General features: G+C 34.2%; 1 protein-coding gene across 6 annotated transcripts in view; it reads right to left on the bottom strand.

The window, feature by feature from the left end:
- Positions 1–4,125: 4,125 nt before the first annotated feature.
- The window catches only part of LOC143449923 (uncharacterized), a 45,048-nt gene continuing 30,049 nt past the window's right edge, over positions 4,126–19,124 (bottom strand). For 4 of the 6 annotated variants that reach the window (XM_076950262.1, XM_076950260.1, XM_076950264.1 and 1 more), the window contains exons 11-14: positions 16,453–16,616; positions 11,345–11,527; positions 7,299–7,425; positions 4,126–4,448 (exon numbers count right to left, since the gene is read on the bottom strand). In XM_076950262.1, coding sequence (XP_076806377.1) covers positions 4,397–4,448; positions 7,299–7,425; positions 11,345–11,527; positions 16,453–16,616 — 526 coding nt within the window. In that variant the 3' untranslated portion in view covers positions 4,126–4,396. The remainder of the gene's footprint in view (positions 4,449–7,298; positions 7,426–11,344; positions 11,528–16,452; positions 16,617–19,124) is intronic. The other 2 variants (XM_076950261.1, XM_076950263.1) reach the window with 2 other exon arrangements.

A 19,124-nucleotide genomic window follows, 5' to 3' on the forward strand; every position in this document is an offset into this window, starting at 1 on the left:
GACTATACTGGAAAGCTGGTTGCTTATTCAGGTATTAACTTGAAAGTATAGTCGATACCTGTTACCCAACAACTGCATGTATTTAATGATTTTTTTTAAACTTAACGACAGGTTTTAAATTGCTAATTCATTATATATTCGGAAAATATTTTATTTAACCTTTGTGATAAACGTTGAATTAAAGCATCACGTGGACCTTAATATATTTGATTAATCGTGCTTCAATCTCTTTTACCTTTTCGAAACGTTTGTTAATCGCCTTTGTAAAGCCTCGCTTCATCAGGTGGTCGATGAAAATATTACGTTTGGCACGTGTCTCTCTGTTATGGTAATTTATCACATAAGGAAGTTTGTTACTAAATTATTGTAGTCTTTTCGAGATTTTTGATGATAGTTTCTATTCGATCAATATGTTATAAGTTAGTAACGTATTTGTTTCTATCAAGTGACCGTTCGCTTTCTCCTTGAAAAAATTACCCACTCAGTTCATAAAAGTTGTGATAACCACCTCTAACGGATTTGTTATAGTCTCGAGAACATTTATTTGGGCTAATATTGACCATCACGTAACATATCATTTTTCTCTCTATTCTTTGGAACCTGTGTAATCATTTGATGTGATTATATTTTATTAACGGGTTAAGTTGTTATTTTCATGACTTTGCCAGTATATAACTTAGAGGTTATTGTAATGTAGCTTTTCCGGTTTGCTTTCGCTTGATTTTACTTTTACTTAAAACATTTTGTAAGTCGTCACAGTTAGCCTCATACCACAACCCCAGAAGCATAAATATCGTCATTAATAATCACCTTAAATTTCTTTGCTGTGCTGAAAATTTTTTTCTGTTAATTAACGTTCGTTAATTTGCTATACAATTTGTTTGATATTCATTCAGCAGCCCATCTCTTCTTTCAGTTCGGCACATATTCAAATGACGTTTTAGGAGCCGTTTTTGCTAAAATTTTTCGATTTCTACAACTTTGTTGGACGTTCTACGTATTGGATAAAAAAAAGTGTGTTAGACCAAGCAGAGGCCAGCATGGCCAGTGTTGTTTTTCAGTATGGAGATTACCCTAGCAAATGGTGCGTTAAAAACTTTCAGGTCCTGTGTTTAGGTTAGCCAAAATTAAAAGTGAAACTTACGAAATTTGACTTTTTGGCCCCTATATTGCGGTCTTCACTTTTACATTCTAATACAACAGTTATAAATTGTGACGTGATCTTTTTCCGTACATCATTGACGATGAACCAGAGAAGTTTACATCTTTCTATGAGCATTATTGTCATCACATCTTCCAAAGATTATCATTGGTGTGCATTCTTGCTATACAAAATCGGGCTAATCTACAACGTCCTTCCTTAGTGCTATGGCCACCAGAAACCGGGCTCTTGCCCAGGATGGGATTTCTTTTCCCATCCTCTGATGTACAGCACTGAAGCAATTTTCATTCATCAGTTGCTTGAACACACCACCTGCTCGTTTGCTTAATTTTCGTTTTTTGAACTTATATTTTATGTATTAAACTAATTATAGGTTTAGTAGTCGTGCTAGTTGTTACCAGCAAATATCAACGTTATTTCTCTTGAGCACGTTTTAAGCCTTTTCGGCTTTGTCACTTTTTCCTGTTCATTGGCGAGTGTTAGTAACAACTGGCTCGAGTTTTCGTCCCCACCCTTTTTTTGATGAAAAATAAAGTGATAGATTGATTGATTAGGAAATAATAGCCCAAGGCATACTTTAGTGACATACAAAATTTCAGGAAGCCCCATCTGGGATTCTCCGATTTAATTGCATTTTTGCCAGTTTTACTTCACTAAAACCACAATGATATTAGGCCTTTCTACAAACACAGGATACTTTAGTTATCTTCATGTTGGTCGATCTGTTCCTGCGAAGGTGCTTCCGAAAAATACACGTAATTTTATAGGGAATTAGGAATTTTCCCTGGCTTACCTTCACAGTTAAAATTCTCCTCTCTTTGTTTAACACAATACTGCTGTAAAAGATATATAAAACTGCTGGAAAGCAATTATATGAAGTTTTGAAATAGACGCCTAAAAGCAATATTTTGTCGAGTTTAAAAAAAATTATTTTGTTTAACGCTGGGGGCAACTTGCCCCAGTTGAGAAACCCTGAGTTAGATGATTATTCCAGTTTTCTTTTAGTCGACCAGGACTATCTCGCTTTCTGTAACAGTCATCAAAGTTTTTCATTTCATCATTATTGTTTATGTTAATGCAAATCGTCAAGAAGGACTATACCACAGAGATCTCCTCTTTAATTCACAAATGATCAAAAAGTTAATGATAAAGCAATGGTTTCAAAGTATATCTGTTACTGATTTCACTTCGGGACCAAAACTATACTTTGCAAACCAATAAAGATTAAAGAATAATAAAGAATAAAGAACAAAGTGTTAAAGACACTTTGAAAAAGGTAGAAGTTAAAAATTAGATCCCAAATCAACCACTAGATGAAATTCACAATACTAAGATCTTTTTCTAAGAACACTACTGTATGTCAACAAAAAATTAAAACATGTTTGTAAAAATTGAGATAAAAATCATGTTAAAATTTGATGTCTAAAGGTTTACCAATCGCTAGTCACAAATTGTTAACAAGCGGAAAGAAATTTATGCGTCATTTTTCAGTAAATTTATGATTGTGGATGAAATGGCCATAAACAAAAGGATAAAAATTGAAAAACATTAACTAAGTTTATTATTTAAATTTATCCAAATAAAACTTAATAAGAAAAAAATCACAGTTAAAATCAAGATTGACATTAAAATCGAATCACAGTAAGTTAAAATAAGAAAATGTAATTACGTGTTTTTTAAATAATTTTATTAGATGTTTGATAACTTAATTACCAAGAAATCAGCAAAATCTGTAAAACAAAAACATCCTCAAAGAACAATCGTTACAGCTAAAAAACTAGAAATCAAAATAATAAGCAAACGTTTTGAGTTTATTTTTAACTCATTTCGTAATACAATATGCGACCTGTCGACGATCCCGAATATAAAAAAAGTATATTTTGGCCACGAAGAAAAAATTACATTCAACTATGTTTTCTACTTTTATTTAGTTCGAATCAATTTCATCACATTGTGGCGCATTGCGTTTCTGTATGTTATAACTGAAAGATAAGCTGTCAGACTCCAGCCAAAGGTTGCTTGTTCTTTCCGGAGAGCACACAGAATAAACGCCAACTTACTTAATCTTTAACGTTTGATATTGTAAAAATTGAAAACGACCTTATCCGTAACGCATGCACAGGTTAACTGATGAAATGGAAAGCAATTAAGAACACAGAAAGTCGCACAGAAGTAAAATGTTAAGGTGCTGGTCCGATTTTATCTGACAAAAACAAATAAATTTAGGTGTGGGATATTTGTGTGGCACTGACTGCCATAATATAATTTCATTTTGACTCCAAGCGAGAATTATTAATCTGAAACTATGAACTGATGCTTTAAGAGTAATTGATTGCGGGAAATAGAAGATCATAAAAAATTTATAATTCAAATTTGACTAGTGGTTTCCCAATCTTTTCTGATTCACGGCAACCGCTTTCGGCAAAAAATAGGATGTACGGATAGACAAAGGCAATTCACAAATTTAAATTGGATTAATTTTGAGCAACATCACAGTCAAGAAGAAAAATACAACCCAAATAACTGCTGTAATACTAAAAATAGAGGTTACTGCCAAACCAAGAATTACAGACATAAAAAGGAGACAGTATAAATAAATCTTATAATGATGAACACGATTTCAAGAAAGGTTGTTTTATCTGAAATATAAGGAATTTTTGACTAATTGAAATCGTCTAATTTTGATGAATTAATACATCGAGTTTTTCTCCTGGGGTTTCTGCCCACATTCTGTTTTATCAAAGAGAAATGCGATTATGAGTTAACTTACTGATTTTTTACGGCATGTCAGACACAGGATTCGGAGCTGAAGGGGCCTATTAGATCGTTTTCAGTTATCCAAAGCTTGAATTATTTGAAAAGGAAAATACACTCAGATAAGCTCAATGACTGCAACTTGAATGATAATAATTGATAATACTGTATTTAATCGTCAAGGCTCTCCGGGACTAGACAAAAACAAGTTTGATACCATTCTTATTTTATTTATTGAAATAGAACTACAAATAACATAACAAAATGTGCATAACCTCAGCTGGATCGCGCAATGAGTGGCCAATCGCCAATATATATTGTAACGTTCCTTCAAGCAAAAACTGTGAGTGGTTTACAGAAAATTAAGTGTGATTGCGAATAATATCACTTGACAACAGCCCACTCTCAATACACCTAGTATAAAATTATTACGAAAAAGCACTGCTTTGACAACGATATACTTCTGCAATATGATAGCCATCAGTCGTTAATCTTCACAACTTTGGTGAAATGATATCCAAATTGCCATGGTCTAAACAAAACAAGCACAGATATTTAGGATAAAATAGAAACGATTTTTAAAATACATTGAACCTTAAATATTTTTAATCAACTTTATGTTTATTTGACTTGACTCAATCCAGGCATGACATGCATCGGCCTTTGATGCATGTTTTAACCTGGTAACGGGGTTTAACTTAAAAGTCAGTTTTTTCTAGTGAGTCAATTTGAGTTATTCATCGCGTCAATTGAAGGTGCGAGTTGAGTCAAGTCGAGTTGGTGTAAAACGTGACTGAGTCAAATCAAATCAATGCCTTTAACTTAAAAAATATTCTGCGATCACACCATGTGTTGCATTTTGGCTGTCTACAAATTAGCCTGATCGATAATTATTACAAAAAATTGTAACTGTTTTGAAAAATATCCGCTTTTTTTACCTAAATGTGTCTTTCTTGCCCTCACAATTGTCATAACGTGACTTGAGCCATTATTTAGTTTGACTCAGGTCATCAAGAAACGTAACGAATCATTACAACATTGCCTAGTACAGTGGTTCTCAACCGGGGTGCCATTTACGTTTCGCAAGGGTGCCGCAAGTTATTGCGCTCTAATCACTAGTCCAGGAAAACGGTTGCGAAAATTACTTTTATTTAATGCAGAAAAGTTTTGGTTTGAATGTGGGTGCCTCCAAATCTTTTGGTGGTTGGCAGGGTGCTGTAAGCCAAAAAAGGTTGAGAACCACTGGTCTAGTAACATGGAATTTTGTAACTATAATTAGGGAAAGTTAGTTGTTTTGTTTTATTTGATCAAGTGGTTCCTGTGATGCTAACACATTTCTACAATTACACTCTGCTGCTATCCTAATCTGCTTGGAACTAATTCATCAGTAAACATTTTCAGCATCATTGTGTACCACAATAAAGAAAGAGAACCTTGTGCATAGCAAGGAAGCGGCATATATTTCAAATTAGTATTTCTAACAAAGCATACACTTCGTTTGTCAACATGTGGTGGTTGGCATCATGTCAACACCAAGACATTGGACAATTTTATTTAATTTCTTTGTTTTACCAATTTTTTTACATTCCTTAGTTAATTCTACGTTGATTGCTTTTGCTTTATATTCTATTCACTATTTGCCAACCCATTCAGTTGTTCTTCAATCAATTTCTGCAAAAGTGCCGCGGAGGAAGACATGCAATCTCATAAGGAATCAAGAAAGATTCCGATCTCGTTCTAGGTCCTAACAACGGTCAGGAATGCTCTGTCAGCCGACGTCCAAGACGACTTTCTTGATAAAACGCTGATCTTTGAAGGAACTTTCAGAGAACTTCATCGCCAATCTACTTCATCCGCAATGTGTATGTTATGTTTATTGTCTATTATTTTACTTGATCTGCAGATTTAGCAGAGCCAACAGCAACAACAACATAAAAATCCTGTCCAAAATAGAGCCAAGCCAATCCTATCTTACGTAAGTGGTCAACTATTTTTTTCAATTGTTTCATTTACTGCCAACCATCCATCAGTCAGCAAATGTCGGCTTGCTGGTCTAGAGGTAATGGGCCAAGTACAAAGATCTAAGGTTTGAATCCTTACCTTGCCAGCTTTCTGTGCCTTGAAGCAAAACATTTAATGATATGGTCAACTAAAAGACCAAGCAAGTACTTGTTGGGCTGGTACCGGTACGACTTCAAACAAAAGATGACAGTCACACTCAAGAAGTTTGATACCCAAACATGCCAGCGATGATACGTTCCAGGCAAAGATGTTTCGAAGTTAAATTGTCATTGTACTACACCATGTCAGCCTCATGTTCCTGTGCCATATACATGTTGATGACAAGTCGGTAAATGCAATTACCAATACAATAGAATAACAAGGTCACAAAAACAAAATAGTTGCTTACATGAGAGAGAATGAAGCTGTCTAAACAATCTAGAAAACATAACTAGACTGTAAAAGTGCTTGCTGGTCTTTTTTTACAAAAACCCTGCAGAAGCTTAAATTACCGTCTGTTTCCACACTGCCCCACAAGAAACCCAGCCCCTCCTGCACCTCGTTGATTCGCAAGATTTTTAATTGCTGTACATGACCTCCGCTGGTTCATTACCTCATTTATGTTCAAGAAAGTTTTATAAAAGTATCCAGATAGTAACTAAAAATTATACTTATCGTACTCAAATGTAACTTGATTTTGCAACCAAGCAAATTACCACAATGGGTACTTAAACACAACAGCCAACAAATGTTAACAATTTTAGTCAATACATTAAGCTTTTAAATGCAATAACGTACAACCAACTTTACATTTTAATGAAAGAAAACAACTGTAAACAAAAATAACCTTTCTCAAAATTCGTTTCTTAATACTGTTATTTTCTAATGAAAACAATCATAGCAACCACAAGAGTGGCAAATCAAATTAAAATCATGCTAATTGTATAACATATAAAAAATGCTGAAAGTATTTGGCATAACTTCCATGTTTTTGTGGTACGAAAAACCTAAAATTTATCTCAATGAGTCTTAAGAAATTATTACTTTCGTTTCTGACTTTCCATGTATCAAGATTTGACTAACGTTAGTGCAGTATGTTTCCTAAATATTTAGTCATATAGAGTAATATTAATATTTTACAATGCTGGTATTCAAACACTGGTCCCGATTAGCAGGATCAAGCAACTCTCTGTCAAAGAAGGTATTTAATGAAGACCAGTAAAACAGTTAATACTATGGTATGGGGGGAAACAATTTCAAATTTTCTTTTACTTATTGGTCATGTTATACACATTGCACTAAAAGTTCAGGTACGTACATTGTACTACAAATGCAGCATCAAATAGTTTGTTGTTAATTATTATAAACACATTGTACTTACCCTTTCATAAACAGCCAAATGCAAAACGTTATCAAAACAAAGCAAGCAATGCACAACACAACGAGAAAAACCACTTGTGAGGCACCACGTGTTAAAAGCAAGGATGATAAAGAGTTGTGTACATCAGCTGCCATAAAAAACAAAGCACGTATGTCGAGTGAGAGTGTTGCATTTCGAATGCTTGGAAAGGCCATGACATGTTTTATGATGGCTTGTATTTTCCTGTTCAAGAGACGGCTAGAAAATACACTGAAACATAGCATTGTATACTTAAAACAAGGCTGGTTACTTGTCAGACCGTGGCCCGAATCTGGACTTCAGGCTTATATGGATGAAACAAAAGGCCCATCAAGCATTCAACCCAGGAATATTTGAATAAAAAAGTTGGAGTTTGTTTAAGGAGGGGCAAACACCTAAAACTAAGATGTTTATGAATTTGTTGGACGTCCTACATAGGGCTTTAAAAAACCTATTTAGACCAATCACAATGCAGCGTGGTTGGTGTTGTTTTCAAGCTTGGGAATTACCCTAGCAGCTGGAGCGCTTCAATGTCCCAGGTCGCGTGCAGAATTAGGCTAAAATTATCATGAAAGTAGCTAAAATTGTTTGAATCATGGTTTTTTGATGGCATTTTATGGAATAGTAGTTCAAAGCATACAAAATTGACATACAAAATTTGAGAGAGCCCCATGGGGGATTTTTCGAGTAATCAGTCTTTTAGTAAATTTACTGTATAATAAACAAACAAAAGATTTTATGGCATTTTTTGGTGTTTGACGCCTCCTTAACACCATGTTTTAAAAATTCTTTTGAACCTGTCAGATACCAGTATGGCCGGTGCCTTGAGCGTTCTACACATGCTTGAGATCAGTAACTATGTAAGGCCTTTGTTTAAAATCTAGCCTCAAATTTGATAATACTGCCTAGTACCTGTCCACTTTTTTGCATTATTAACAAGTATGAAGTACTATCGATGGAAGAAAAAAAGATGGCTCTGGCTTTCATCAAGGAAGAGATGGAAGTAATTAAAGAATGCCAGCGAAGTACCAAAGTTGAAAGTAGACAAAGATAACAGTAAGATAGATTCTACCCATACTTGAAAAAATTTTGCTGCTGTTCCGTTTTTTACAGGTTCTCCAGCTAAGGAGATCAGTAGCCTGTAATCTCAGATTACAGGTCTTTCGAAGAAGATTGATGTTGCCATGAAGATGGCAAGTGAAATGGAAAAACAAACTGATGACCTGGTAAAATACAGCAGAAGGAAGTGCCTGATTTTACATAACTGACTGGAGGAAAACATCCCAACTGTCTACCATCAATTTGAAAACTTTCTTGTTGATTTGTTTAATATTAAACTGAACGTATCAATATTGGTAACTGATATAGATATATCCAACAATCTGTTATGAAAGATAATCAGAAAACATGCAACAAGTGTGCTGAGCTAATATGTGGTTATAAAACCAAAGTTTATTCAAATTCCTTGAAGGATTGCAATGTTCTATCTATTAATAGATTTTTTGAAAGTGAAATATGCACCATCATGTTCAAAGCCAAGCATCAATTACTTCCTCCACTATTTTCCAACTTTTTCCAAATAAATTCATTGAGATATGCTAATTTGCTACGAAATCAAAACAAGTTTTGCTTTCCTTCTACAGTAAATCCTTAACCCAACAAATAATTCATTGCCTAGGACCAAAATCTTTGATTAATTTGCGAGCTTGAGGCAAATCAAAAATGCTTGCTTTCAAATTTTGGTTGTCAGTCCTGGCAGACATCTACAAATATATTTAAAACGATTACCATCTTTATCTAAAGCCTTTATAAATTATTTCATCAGCCCCAGCTTGATATTGAGAGGTGGTAAAATGATCTTTTTTCTTGCAACAAATAGTTCTTCAATCACATTTGTTTTGTCTACCTCCAGATCTTCTGTTGTGGGCCATGCCTTTTTTACCCAGCGCTGGGTCTTTTCCCTGCTGTCCCACAAGCACATAAAGCAGGGATACTAACTGTATCCACTTTGCTGTCCAAGCAAAAAGTCCACCATCTTTAAGTCAACACAAACTGACCACTGGTGATCGTCATAGCAGATCTTCCGTAAAAAACAAATTTAACCTGTTCATACTCTTCTTTCAGTTTTTGTTTAATGAGCAATTGGCAAAGATGCATAGTGATTGCCAATGAGCCACAGAACGCATTTTAAACTTCTGTTAGAGCTGTCTATAACTAATCGCCAGTCTTCCGGTTTGTAGTCTAGGACTTCCATTTTGAGGAAAAGTCCAGGTATGTCTTTAAAAAATACAAAGTCTGCATCTTGACTGAAGAAAGGTAGAAGTTCCTCTCCTCTAGTCCGGTACGCTGTTATCTTTGCATACCTATGCAACTTACAAGTTTCAAGAGTAGCAATGCTTTCCACTTACAACTCGAAAGAAGCAAACTTGATGATAGCAAGGACAACGATTCTTGCCTTCAGTGCATTAAACATCTCAAGAAATCAGGAGAAATTAGCGTATTTTTATTAGTACATCAAAAACTAAGGAAGGTTTATTTAATGAGAATCTCAATTGAGTCTATTCTGAGGTTCCAACCTAAACACAAACTTTAACGTGGTAGCTACAACACTGTCACTAATGGCAGAAATAGTGAAAAATGTTGAAATAAAAAAATAGCCATATCTCGAAATCTAGAACCAATTCAGCAAAACCAATGCCAAATTCGGATTCAGCGACCTCAATTTACCCTAAACCCGTTGCAAAATCGCTGGACTCCTAAAAAAAATATTTTTCTGTTGGGCTGTGTTATTATGACACGAGGTGGAAAAGAAATTCACATGCACCAATTTAAACAATATCAAAAATGATTCCAAATGCTTTTGTTTTACTTTGTAAATCCTGGAACAGTAGACTCTGCTTATTATGACCACCTTGTGACGAGACCATTTCGGTCACAATATCTGAATGGTAACAATAATCGAAAGTTCTGACATGAAAAATCTGAAAAAGTGGTCATAATATCCGAAGACTGCTCATAGTAAATGGAGGGTTTATATAGCAAAATTTTGGAGAATAATAAAATGGTTATATAAAGCGAGTAGTCATATTAAGTGGATTCTACTGTATTATGAAGCCAAAAATTCCATTCGATGAATTTCGAACTTCATCCAAAATTATACTGATATTATAAATGCCTTTAGAAGGGTAATTGTACATAATATTTTTTATTTTTTTTTATCATTCACATGAGCACAACTGTTGCCTGGTCATTGGTAAGATTGCTTAATTGTGCATGCTAAAACCTAGGGTAAAATTTTATTTTCTTGTGTAGATTGTGCCTTTCTTGACATAACTTTATAAGCGCATCGAGGAAAACCTTTGCTACTTAAGATAACTAAACACTTTACATGGATACAAAAAACATATCATGCTTATATTGATAGCTTTATTTTTATGGTTGCACGTAAAAAATTATTATCAGATCTTTACAAATATTAGATTGATAAATCTGACTTGATCTTTGTTATTATTACTCGAGGAAGCCCAAACCTAAAGGCAACACAACTCTGCGGAATATAGATTAGAGTGGAAGGCCATCAAGAAGCTAGAAGTTGAAGGGGTGCCTTAAATTCCTTATCGGAGTTGGTACATTTGAGATAACTACAAAATGGACATTTTGCTGGATTATGACCAATCAAGTTTCTTTCAGCTAGCTAAGTTTGCTTTAAAAGCAGTAGAATGATCTCGCTTCAGCTTCATGTTAAAAGTTAACAGTAGCTGTAGTATTACTCTGCAAAATTAGGCTATGCAACACAACATGGGAGTCCATAGTCATTTTATATCCAAATATGTACAGTATAAGGGAACTTTGTACAAACAAATGAAAAACCTGAAATTTATCCAAAATATTGTAAAAACTAATAAAGAACAACATTACTGGTTTTCTACACTGTTACGTTAAATAAAATGAAGTTTTACAAAATACAACATGAAGTTGAAAAAACCATGGAATTCTGGCTTGTTGTCAAACAATCTATTTTTTCTTACCGATACAAAGAGGCATGTCATTTGTCCATGTGTTGTTCTTCATGCATGTAAGGTTTTCAACTCCTAACAAACGATAACCTTCAGTGCAATAAAATTTAAGTGTTGATCCAGATGTCCAATGGAAATCTTTGCTAAGATAAGGAATTCCTGGGTTGCCACATTGTGGAGGACCTAAATAAATAACTATAATATGACATGAAGCAATTGAAATGTACTATTACAGGGGTGGGCAAACTTGTTCAATGAAAGAGTTACTTGCGGAAAAATAAAAACACCAGCGAGCCGCAAAATTAGTAATGATTGTCAATTTGGTTATTATATTAAATTATTAGTAGTCATTTTGGGATATTACTTTTCAGCTAGAAGACCCATAAAAAACATGTCGGCGAGGCGCACTTTGACCACCTTTGCCATAGAGTATAGAATCTATACCTGAAAACAATGTCGGATGCTATGTCTAGTGTTACGTCATAAACGAAATGCTGGCCTAAATAGAAAAAAATAGACAGAAACGCTCATAAACGGTACTCTTTGTAACCTTTACAATTTTTTGGAATTTTACGATTCGACTAGAAGAGCCACAAAAACCATGCCGGAGAGCCGCAGTTTGCCCACCCCTGTACTATTACAATGGGGACACACTTAATTGTTTGGGATGAATGTGATATGAACAAATACGATAGAATTATTTTGACTTTGATGAGAAAAACATCAGTAGGAATAATTTTCAAAAATTTGTACAGCAAATCAAGAATCACTTTCAAGTTGTTTTTGATATGTTTTAAACTTAAAAAGCTCAAAATTTAATGTTTAGGTTAAAATCAAATGTAGATTTTACATTATAGGATTACTTGACTTGTAGCAAACTGCTACTCTATAACTAATGGCTTAAATCGACATTATAGATAGTGCTCTTTATTTGTTTGTTTTACTCCTTAACGCTGACCTTCGCTATGCTCCTTGTTTACCGCGCTTCCTTCATTCCACTATGAAATATCATCCAATGAGTTTGTTTAATAAATATTGCAGCATTAAGTGTACCACGGTTTAGGAAATTGCTTCAGCATTAAGTGCATACAAACGTCTATAGCATGAGTTCCACGCGTACAACTCTCTTCTGTCTCTTTCAACAAATTCGGCATGGTACATGAGGTAAACAATTAATAAGCTTGTAGCTACTTGCAAAGGAATGAAATTTCAGGTCACCTAGTGTTAGATGTTATTTACCCCGACTTTAATGTTTGTGTATTTGAATAAAAATTATTTGGGCACATTAGGTTTTCACAGGCTATAAACAATGTGACCTTTTTTATGAACATTTCCAAAAATAAATAACAAAAATCTTGGTTGAGTTGACATTCTAAATTTCACATAATGATTAAGTTTTTGATTGAAAAGTATTAAAAAATCTACAGTTTTTAGTTCAAATCCGAGTAATCACAGAACACTTGACAGAGTCCACATGCACTAGATCAGAGCTGGCAACCGTTCTTGTAAAAAGAACGCCCCTCACGGTCATCAATGAACAAAGAGCGTCGCTCGTGCTCATGGTCTTCTATAAAGATGTTATGTTATATCGCTGACGCTCTTTTTGACAATTAAACATTTTTACTCCGACACACTTTCGAACATTAATAATATTCGTATGTTGCAAACGTCAAACTTGCTTTATATGGCTATAACTCCAACTGTAATTGCTTATCATTATTTGTTTTAAATTTGATGGAATCCTATGCTGAATAATTTTGTTTTGGTGACATTGGCCAAAAATAATTAAAAGAGAACCAGAGAGTAAGGATCTTCTAGAATTGTAGATGTTGATAGTGTTGCATGTAACTGACAATAATTAAGAAAATTACGTAATTGACCTGCTGCTTGGAACGTTTGTTACAAATTATGTTATTATGCAACCTAGTTTTTGGTATATGACATGCACATTAAACGTGGATAACTATCTTTTTATCTGTATGCATTCGCTGCGTAAACACAATTGAAATGTGTGCGATATCTGAACTCAGTTCTTGGCCCACATTGCTTTTCCGAAACCGGGCAATAGCAGATTGTAATGTGACAGAATAACCGTCCTTTGATAACTATTACTACAAAGGTAAATCGAGTATGGAAAGTATGGCAGTGACACTGCTAAAGTGATATCAGACTGCACGAAGTACACGAAAAATATCGCTTTCGCTTCTCATGCAAAAGTAGATCACACACTTCGTCGATAACGCTACAATAACTAATTAAGGTTTGGAAAATGTTTGTCAGAAATTAAGTCCGATTAATAACAACTATAACAAATAATCTTTATTTAAATAACACTTCAACTTGCCTTTAACATAAAACAAGAAGAAAAGAGGTCTTTTTTGCCATTGAAAAGAAATGCAAATTTTGTGAAATTGAAACTTAATATTAAGCAATTATTTGTGTTATAAACCTGTTTTGCCAATAAACAACAGTGATATCAGAGTATCACCATAAAGAAATGCGGGCGGTGAGCAGGAAAAACCTTGTAATTACTAACGGTCACATAAATTGTGTCATTAAATTTCGAGTTACATGCAACACTAAATTCAAAGCATATATCGATTACAGCATACGAAAAAAACAAGCTGATTTCAGATGAAAGAACATTATTAACTAAACATTCTAGTAAAATATTTATGAAAAATAATTTGTGGTAAGGTGGCAATTGGCAAAAGAAAATCGCAAAAAGTCCTGGCCAACATTGTGAGATAGATCAAAGCTCTTTTTATGTCGTAGACCAGTCAAATTGCTTGACAACATGACAAGTATGACCTTTGCGCCCATGAAGTTATGGTGTTATGACAAATTCCTATACCTTCAGTATATCCGCGTTTAATGCCTAGTCAAATATAGCCAATCGTTGCTCTTCAAGCTTTTTAATAACATTCTAACTCTTAACTCGAGCATGTTTAGTATCAAACAAAGGTGTTGTGCATCATAGTCAGTAAATAAAATAATAAAAAGTCAACTTTTGGTCACCAAACCACCTTGCAATCCATCATTATTAATCAGCGAGATAAGAAATCGCGGGCAGCGTAACATGCATCGGGAAAGAGTTGTAGGGAAAAAGTAAAACGTCTACATGTATCTAAAGCTTGCCAAAAAGGGTCAAAAGTGGCACAACGGTAATACATTAACACTACACAATGTCACTCATTGTAAGTGGAATACCTCTAAACATATACAGTATGTAAAAACAGCTAAAAACTATACTGATATAACACAATAATGAGATGTTAAAGTATAACTCGCCTGTCGGCATTGTTAATATACGAGGTCTATTCAAAAAGTATCCAACCTTTAATCTTCCCGGCAAAAGTAGTGCCATCTGCGCCAAAATTTTTTGGGGCATTGTCACGTTGCTATTACTCCTTACGTGCGAATCGTTTTAAGCCAATCGGTCATGTCATTTTCTCTGTTTTAAGCATTAAATGCAGGTACACAGTACATGCTCAGCGATTTTTTTCATGTTAAATCGCATTTCAATGACAGAACACATCGAACCGAGGTATTGCAGCCAGTTTTTTTAAAAGCTGTTTTTTAAGTTAATCAGTTGATAAGGACTTATGTATTGCTCCTATGTGCCCTAAAAGAATATCTCAAAACAAAAATTTTGGCTTCTTAGTTAAAACATTTACTATTGGCAAAATTTTTGAAGCTGCTGCCGAATTGTTAAAGATCCAAATTGTTAGTATATATTTCTCAAGGTAAGCTATCACTGATAGGGATACAATAAAGCAAGTGATCGAGGCTAATCTGTCTTCTATTTTCCCTTACCATTTCAATATTCCCAACAATAAAAGACAAAGGAAAGGCGTTACAAACCTTGCAGCGACTTGAGCTGTGCTTAAGATATTTTTTTGCAAGATTTATCTGCTTAAGATATTGATCTGCATTTGTATCAAAAAAAAAATAGTAATAGTGTCACGAGAATATCTTTATGCATTTGTTTTAAGAAGCACTGGATTTTACTGTTATATAATCCAATTTTCAAGGCACTACTTTGCGGTGTAGTTTGTTATTGTCTAGTAATATTTTAACGTTGTGGCATTTGTGACCCTTTTTATCGTTTTTAGGAAATTGTAGTTATAGATACACGATACACTTACATGTTTTTCTTTGTTCCCTACAACTCTTCCTCAAGCATGTTACGCTGCTTGCAATTTCCAATCTCACACCCTAGTGATAATTAATTGATTATACTGTGGTTTGTTGAAGAAGGGTTGATTCAGTCTACATTTGGTTTTAATACAAGAAAGACGTTTTTTTTATTAAAGGAATGGTCATAAAAGATAGGAGAGCAGAAAAAGGCTAATCGACTGGCCGTAAAAGCAAGAGGTTTCCTGGCCAAGGAGAATCCTGGCTACAATAGTGCATCTATTTAAATTTCTGAGTTATATTTTGTTCCTATGGTAATAGAGTGGGAGATTTGCCACTTCCAAAGAACCATTTAAAAAATTTTCTTTTCCAAAAACCTAATTCATTAAGAAAGTTCTGCACATCCACGATGCATTTCCTATTCTCTTAAGGCTCTATTGATTTTTATAAAAATATGATGTAAAAGTACTAAAGATTATGCCCATCCACATGCCACATGCCACCTGTCATTTTATTTCTTTTTTAAGTATGCAATGTATATTTTTTTCCTATCCAAAACTGTTTCTAAAGACAATGCAGTATTTCTATATCGACCATATTGAACATGCTTTTTTCCTTTTTCTTTTGGTTTATTTGACGATCGAATTAATGTCTTGTTTTGGTTTTGCAGTTTCAAATATTACTGTTGTTTTAAAAATCCTAACCCAAATTTTTAAATAGTCGGCTGATGAGAAGTGTACAGGCAAGCTTGTTTGAAAGTTAAATTACCATATTGATTAGGCTTTGCTACCAAATAATTTAGAGCATATGAATCATAAATTTATAACATTTGACAACAGAGAAAAATAAAAATACGACAGAACAAAAAAAAGTGAGAATGCATGTTTGGCATTCAACAGTTCTTAAAACACACAAATAAGTGCTGTAACTCATTCTCTGCAAGAAATTTTTTTCAAACCTATTCCATTTATTACAACACTTACCAACTTCACAAATGTGACCAGAGTATCCATTTCTGCAATTACATTTGTACCACTTGGACTTGCTAGCTCCTATACATGTTCCTCCATTCAAACAGGAATTATACTCGCAACTATTAATACTGTCTTTGCAGTTCGCACCTTTATTTTCAGGTGAGCAAAGACACCTAAATATAAGTTTTATCAACATTTCATTTATTTTTTTGGAGCAATGTGCGTGTAAGCCATATATATTTCTGCAATTTTAAATAGACTATAGTATGGTATGATAACCTTTATCCACGGAATGAGGACAGTCTTTGTATGACTTCAACCCAGCAATGATTCCTCATTGCTTGAGCCGTTTAAAACCTACAAGTGATTAGATATTTTAAAAATGTATGTCATCAATAGAGGTGACACAAATGTTTCAAAATGATAACAAGCACAACAGTAGTTACGAAGCTAATCACAAATATAAAACAACTCATCTGTAAACGAGGTGAAATGTATTTTTCATGCAATTTACTTTGGTATCTTTTTTCAATATTCTTATCCAACCAATCTATCAACCCATACATTCTGTGAACATCTTCAATGCAGAACAAATTGTAATACATCTGAATCGTTAGTTCACCTAAATCCTCACAGATTGCTTTTTGGTCCTGTCTGAGAGTCAATTTTTTTTCTGGAATTATCAATTTCAGTTAAATTGTTTTTGCCTATTTTGTCTATTAGCCTAAATCTCCACAGTTTTTGTTAACTATGAGTGGATTAGTTCATTTAGGTTAGGCAGGCCTCCAAAAACTTTGCTAACATGATTAGATTATTGCAAACTTATAACCTGATAAGATAAGAGGATAATTCTTTTGCCTAGCCTATTACTAACTACTTGCAAAGATTTTTTTTATTACGCTGTTAAATGAATTTGAACAGATGTATGCATTTATTCAGTTCCGTAAATAATAAAAACATTAACGTCATCTGCTTTACCCAAAAAAGAATCATGACAACGACCAGGGAGTCGAACCGCAGTGGAAAACGATTTAACTCTGGTTCAGGTTTTACAAAAGGTTATTTTACTAGTCCTACTCCGGCTAAGGTTTGTATCAGGTGCACACATTCATTCCGCTCCAGGTTTAGGTTCAACAACCTTGCTGATATAATGTTTGCTCTAGGTTCAAATGACATTATCCAGCTAATTACTTTTATAAATTTCTTTAACTACACTGCCTAAGTAGCAATTTGATACCTCAAGGAATTTCATTATAAGTGGCTATTTCTTAGTTTAGGTTTTCTAAGTTATGAAATAGCAAAGGAAACACGTTTTCAATAACTCTTGGATAAAATTATTGTACTGAAAATGTGGTTATAATTGAGAAAGGTTCGGCTGCGGTTCGGTTTGTTCTCTTAGTCTACACTAGTTCAGGTTCAGACAAATTTAATACAGTTCTAGTTTCAGTTCAGTTTTCAAAATACATCTCCTCAAACTGGTTTAACGGTTCAGTTTCAGTTTGAAACCCTAACCACGATCACGATCGGCAAGTGAAATCATGCGGAAAGGTGAAAGTGCAACAGTGCAATCGCAATCAAGAACTATTTTGATGCGTTGTCTATTCAACATTGATTAGGGAAGAATACAAGTCAGTTATATCGGCAGTAATGACTTCATGCAGCCAGAACGAAAATTTTAGATAACATTTTTTACTCGATATGTAAGCCCACTGCTTATTTTTGCGATGATTTGTACATGCTCAAAAGTGGGCCTGTACGCTGGCATACAGGGTAGGTAATGCCTCGTTTATTCGATCAACCAATATCTGCATGGTTTTACCCTAAACGTCACTGCAGACAGCGATGTCTCTCACAAAGTTTCTCTCTTGTTGACAAGTTGTGACATTAATGTTAATTTCCAGGTGCTGGTGGCGCTGCTGCTTCTTTTGTTGTGGATATTTCATTCTCTGTGTTTCAAGGTGGTCGACCCCAGAGAGTACAAACATGTCCCAAATAACATGATCTTTTACCATAGTTTAAAGTTCATGGTATGTGATGTTACAGTTTTTAGTAGCTTTTTAATGTAGAGTTGTATGATCTTCCACATGAGACTTTTTTTGGTCAACCCAAATAAGGTTACGAAAGATGTACCCAACAAATAGTGGTTTATGCAAGGATGAATGTTAAGATGTTTTCACCAAATATTACCCCGAATAAAAAACTTCAAGAATCATTTTACAAGCCATTATCTACAGTGCATTTGTGAGGCAACAAAGATTACCATGACATCATTCTATATGTGGTGTCGTAACTTATGGTACTGGCATAAAATACTGAGTAGCACCACTGAGCAAAATGAAAAAAACAACTATATAGTTGTAAAACGCCAAAAGCAAAACAATACATAAAATGGCCAAAGTAGAAATTTGAATACACAGGTATTCGAATCCAAATTGAATGGTTTATTGAATCTTGCAGTTCGAAAATCCTTTGTTACCCATAAGCCCACTTACGTTTTCACCTTCCTGGAGGAATGAATGACATACAAATGTATGTATATGAATGAAAGCGTTATTTTTTTCTCGCGTATTGTTTCAACATTAATTGCTCACACACTTTCAAGGTGTGCTTACTGTTGCAATTGGATAGACAAGAAAGGAAAAGTTCTGTTGTGGTGACATAGCAGCCTTATATTGAGAAAC

Source organism: Clavelina lepadiformis, chromosome 3, assembly GCF_947623445.1.
Source record: "Clavelina lepadiformis chromosome 3, kaClaLepa1.1, whole genome shotgun sequence".
NCBI lineage: Eukaryota > Metazoa > Chordata > Ascidiacea > Aplousobranchia > Clavelinidae > Clavelina > Clavelina lepadiformis.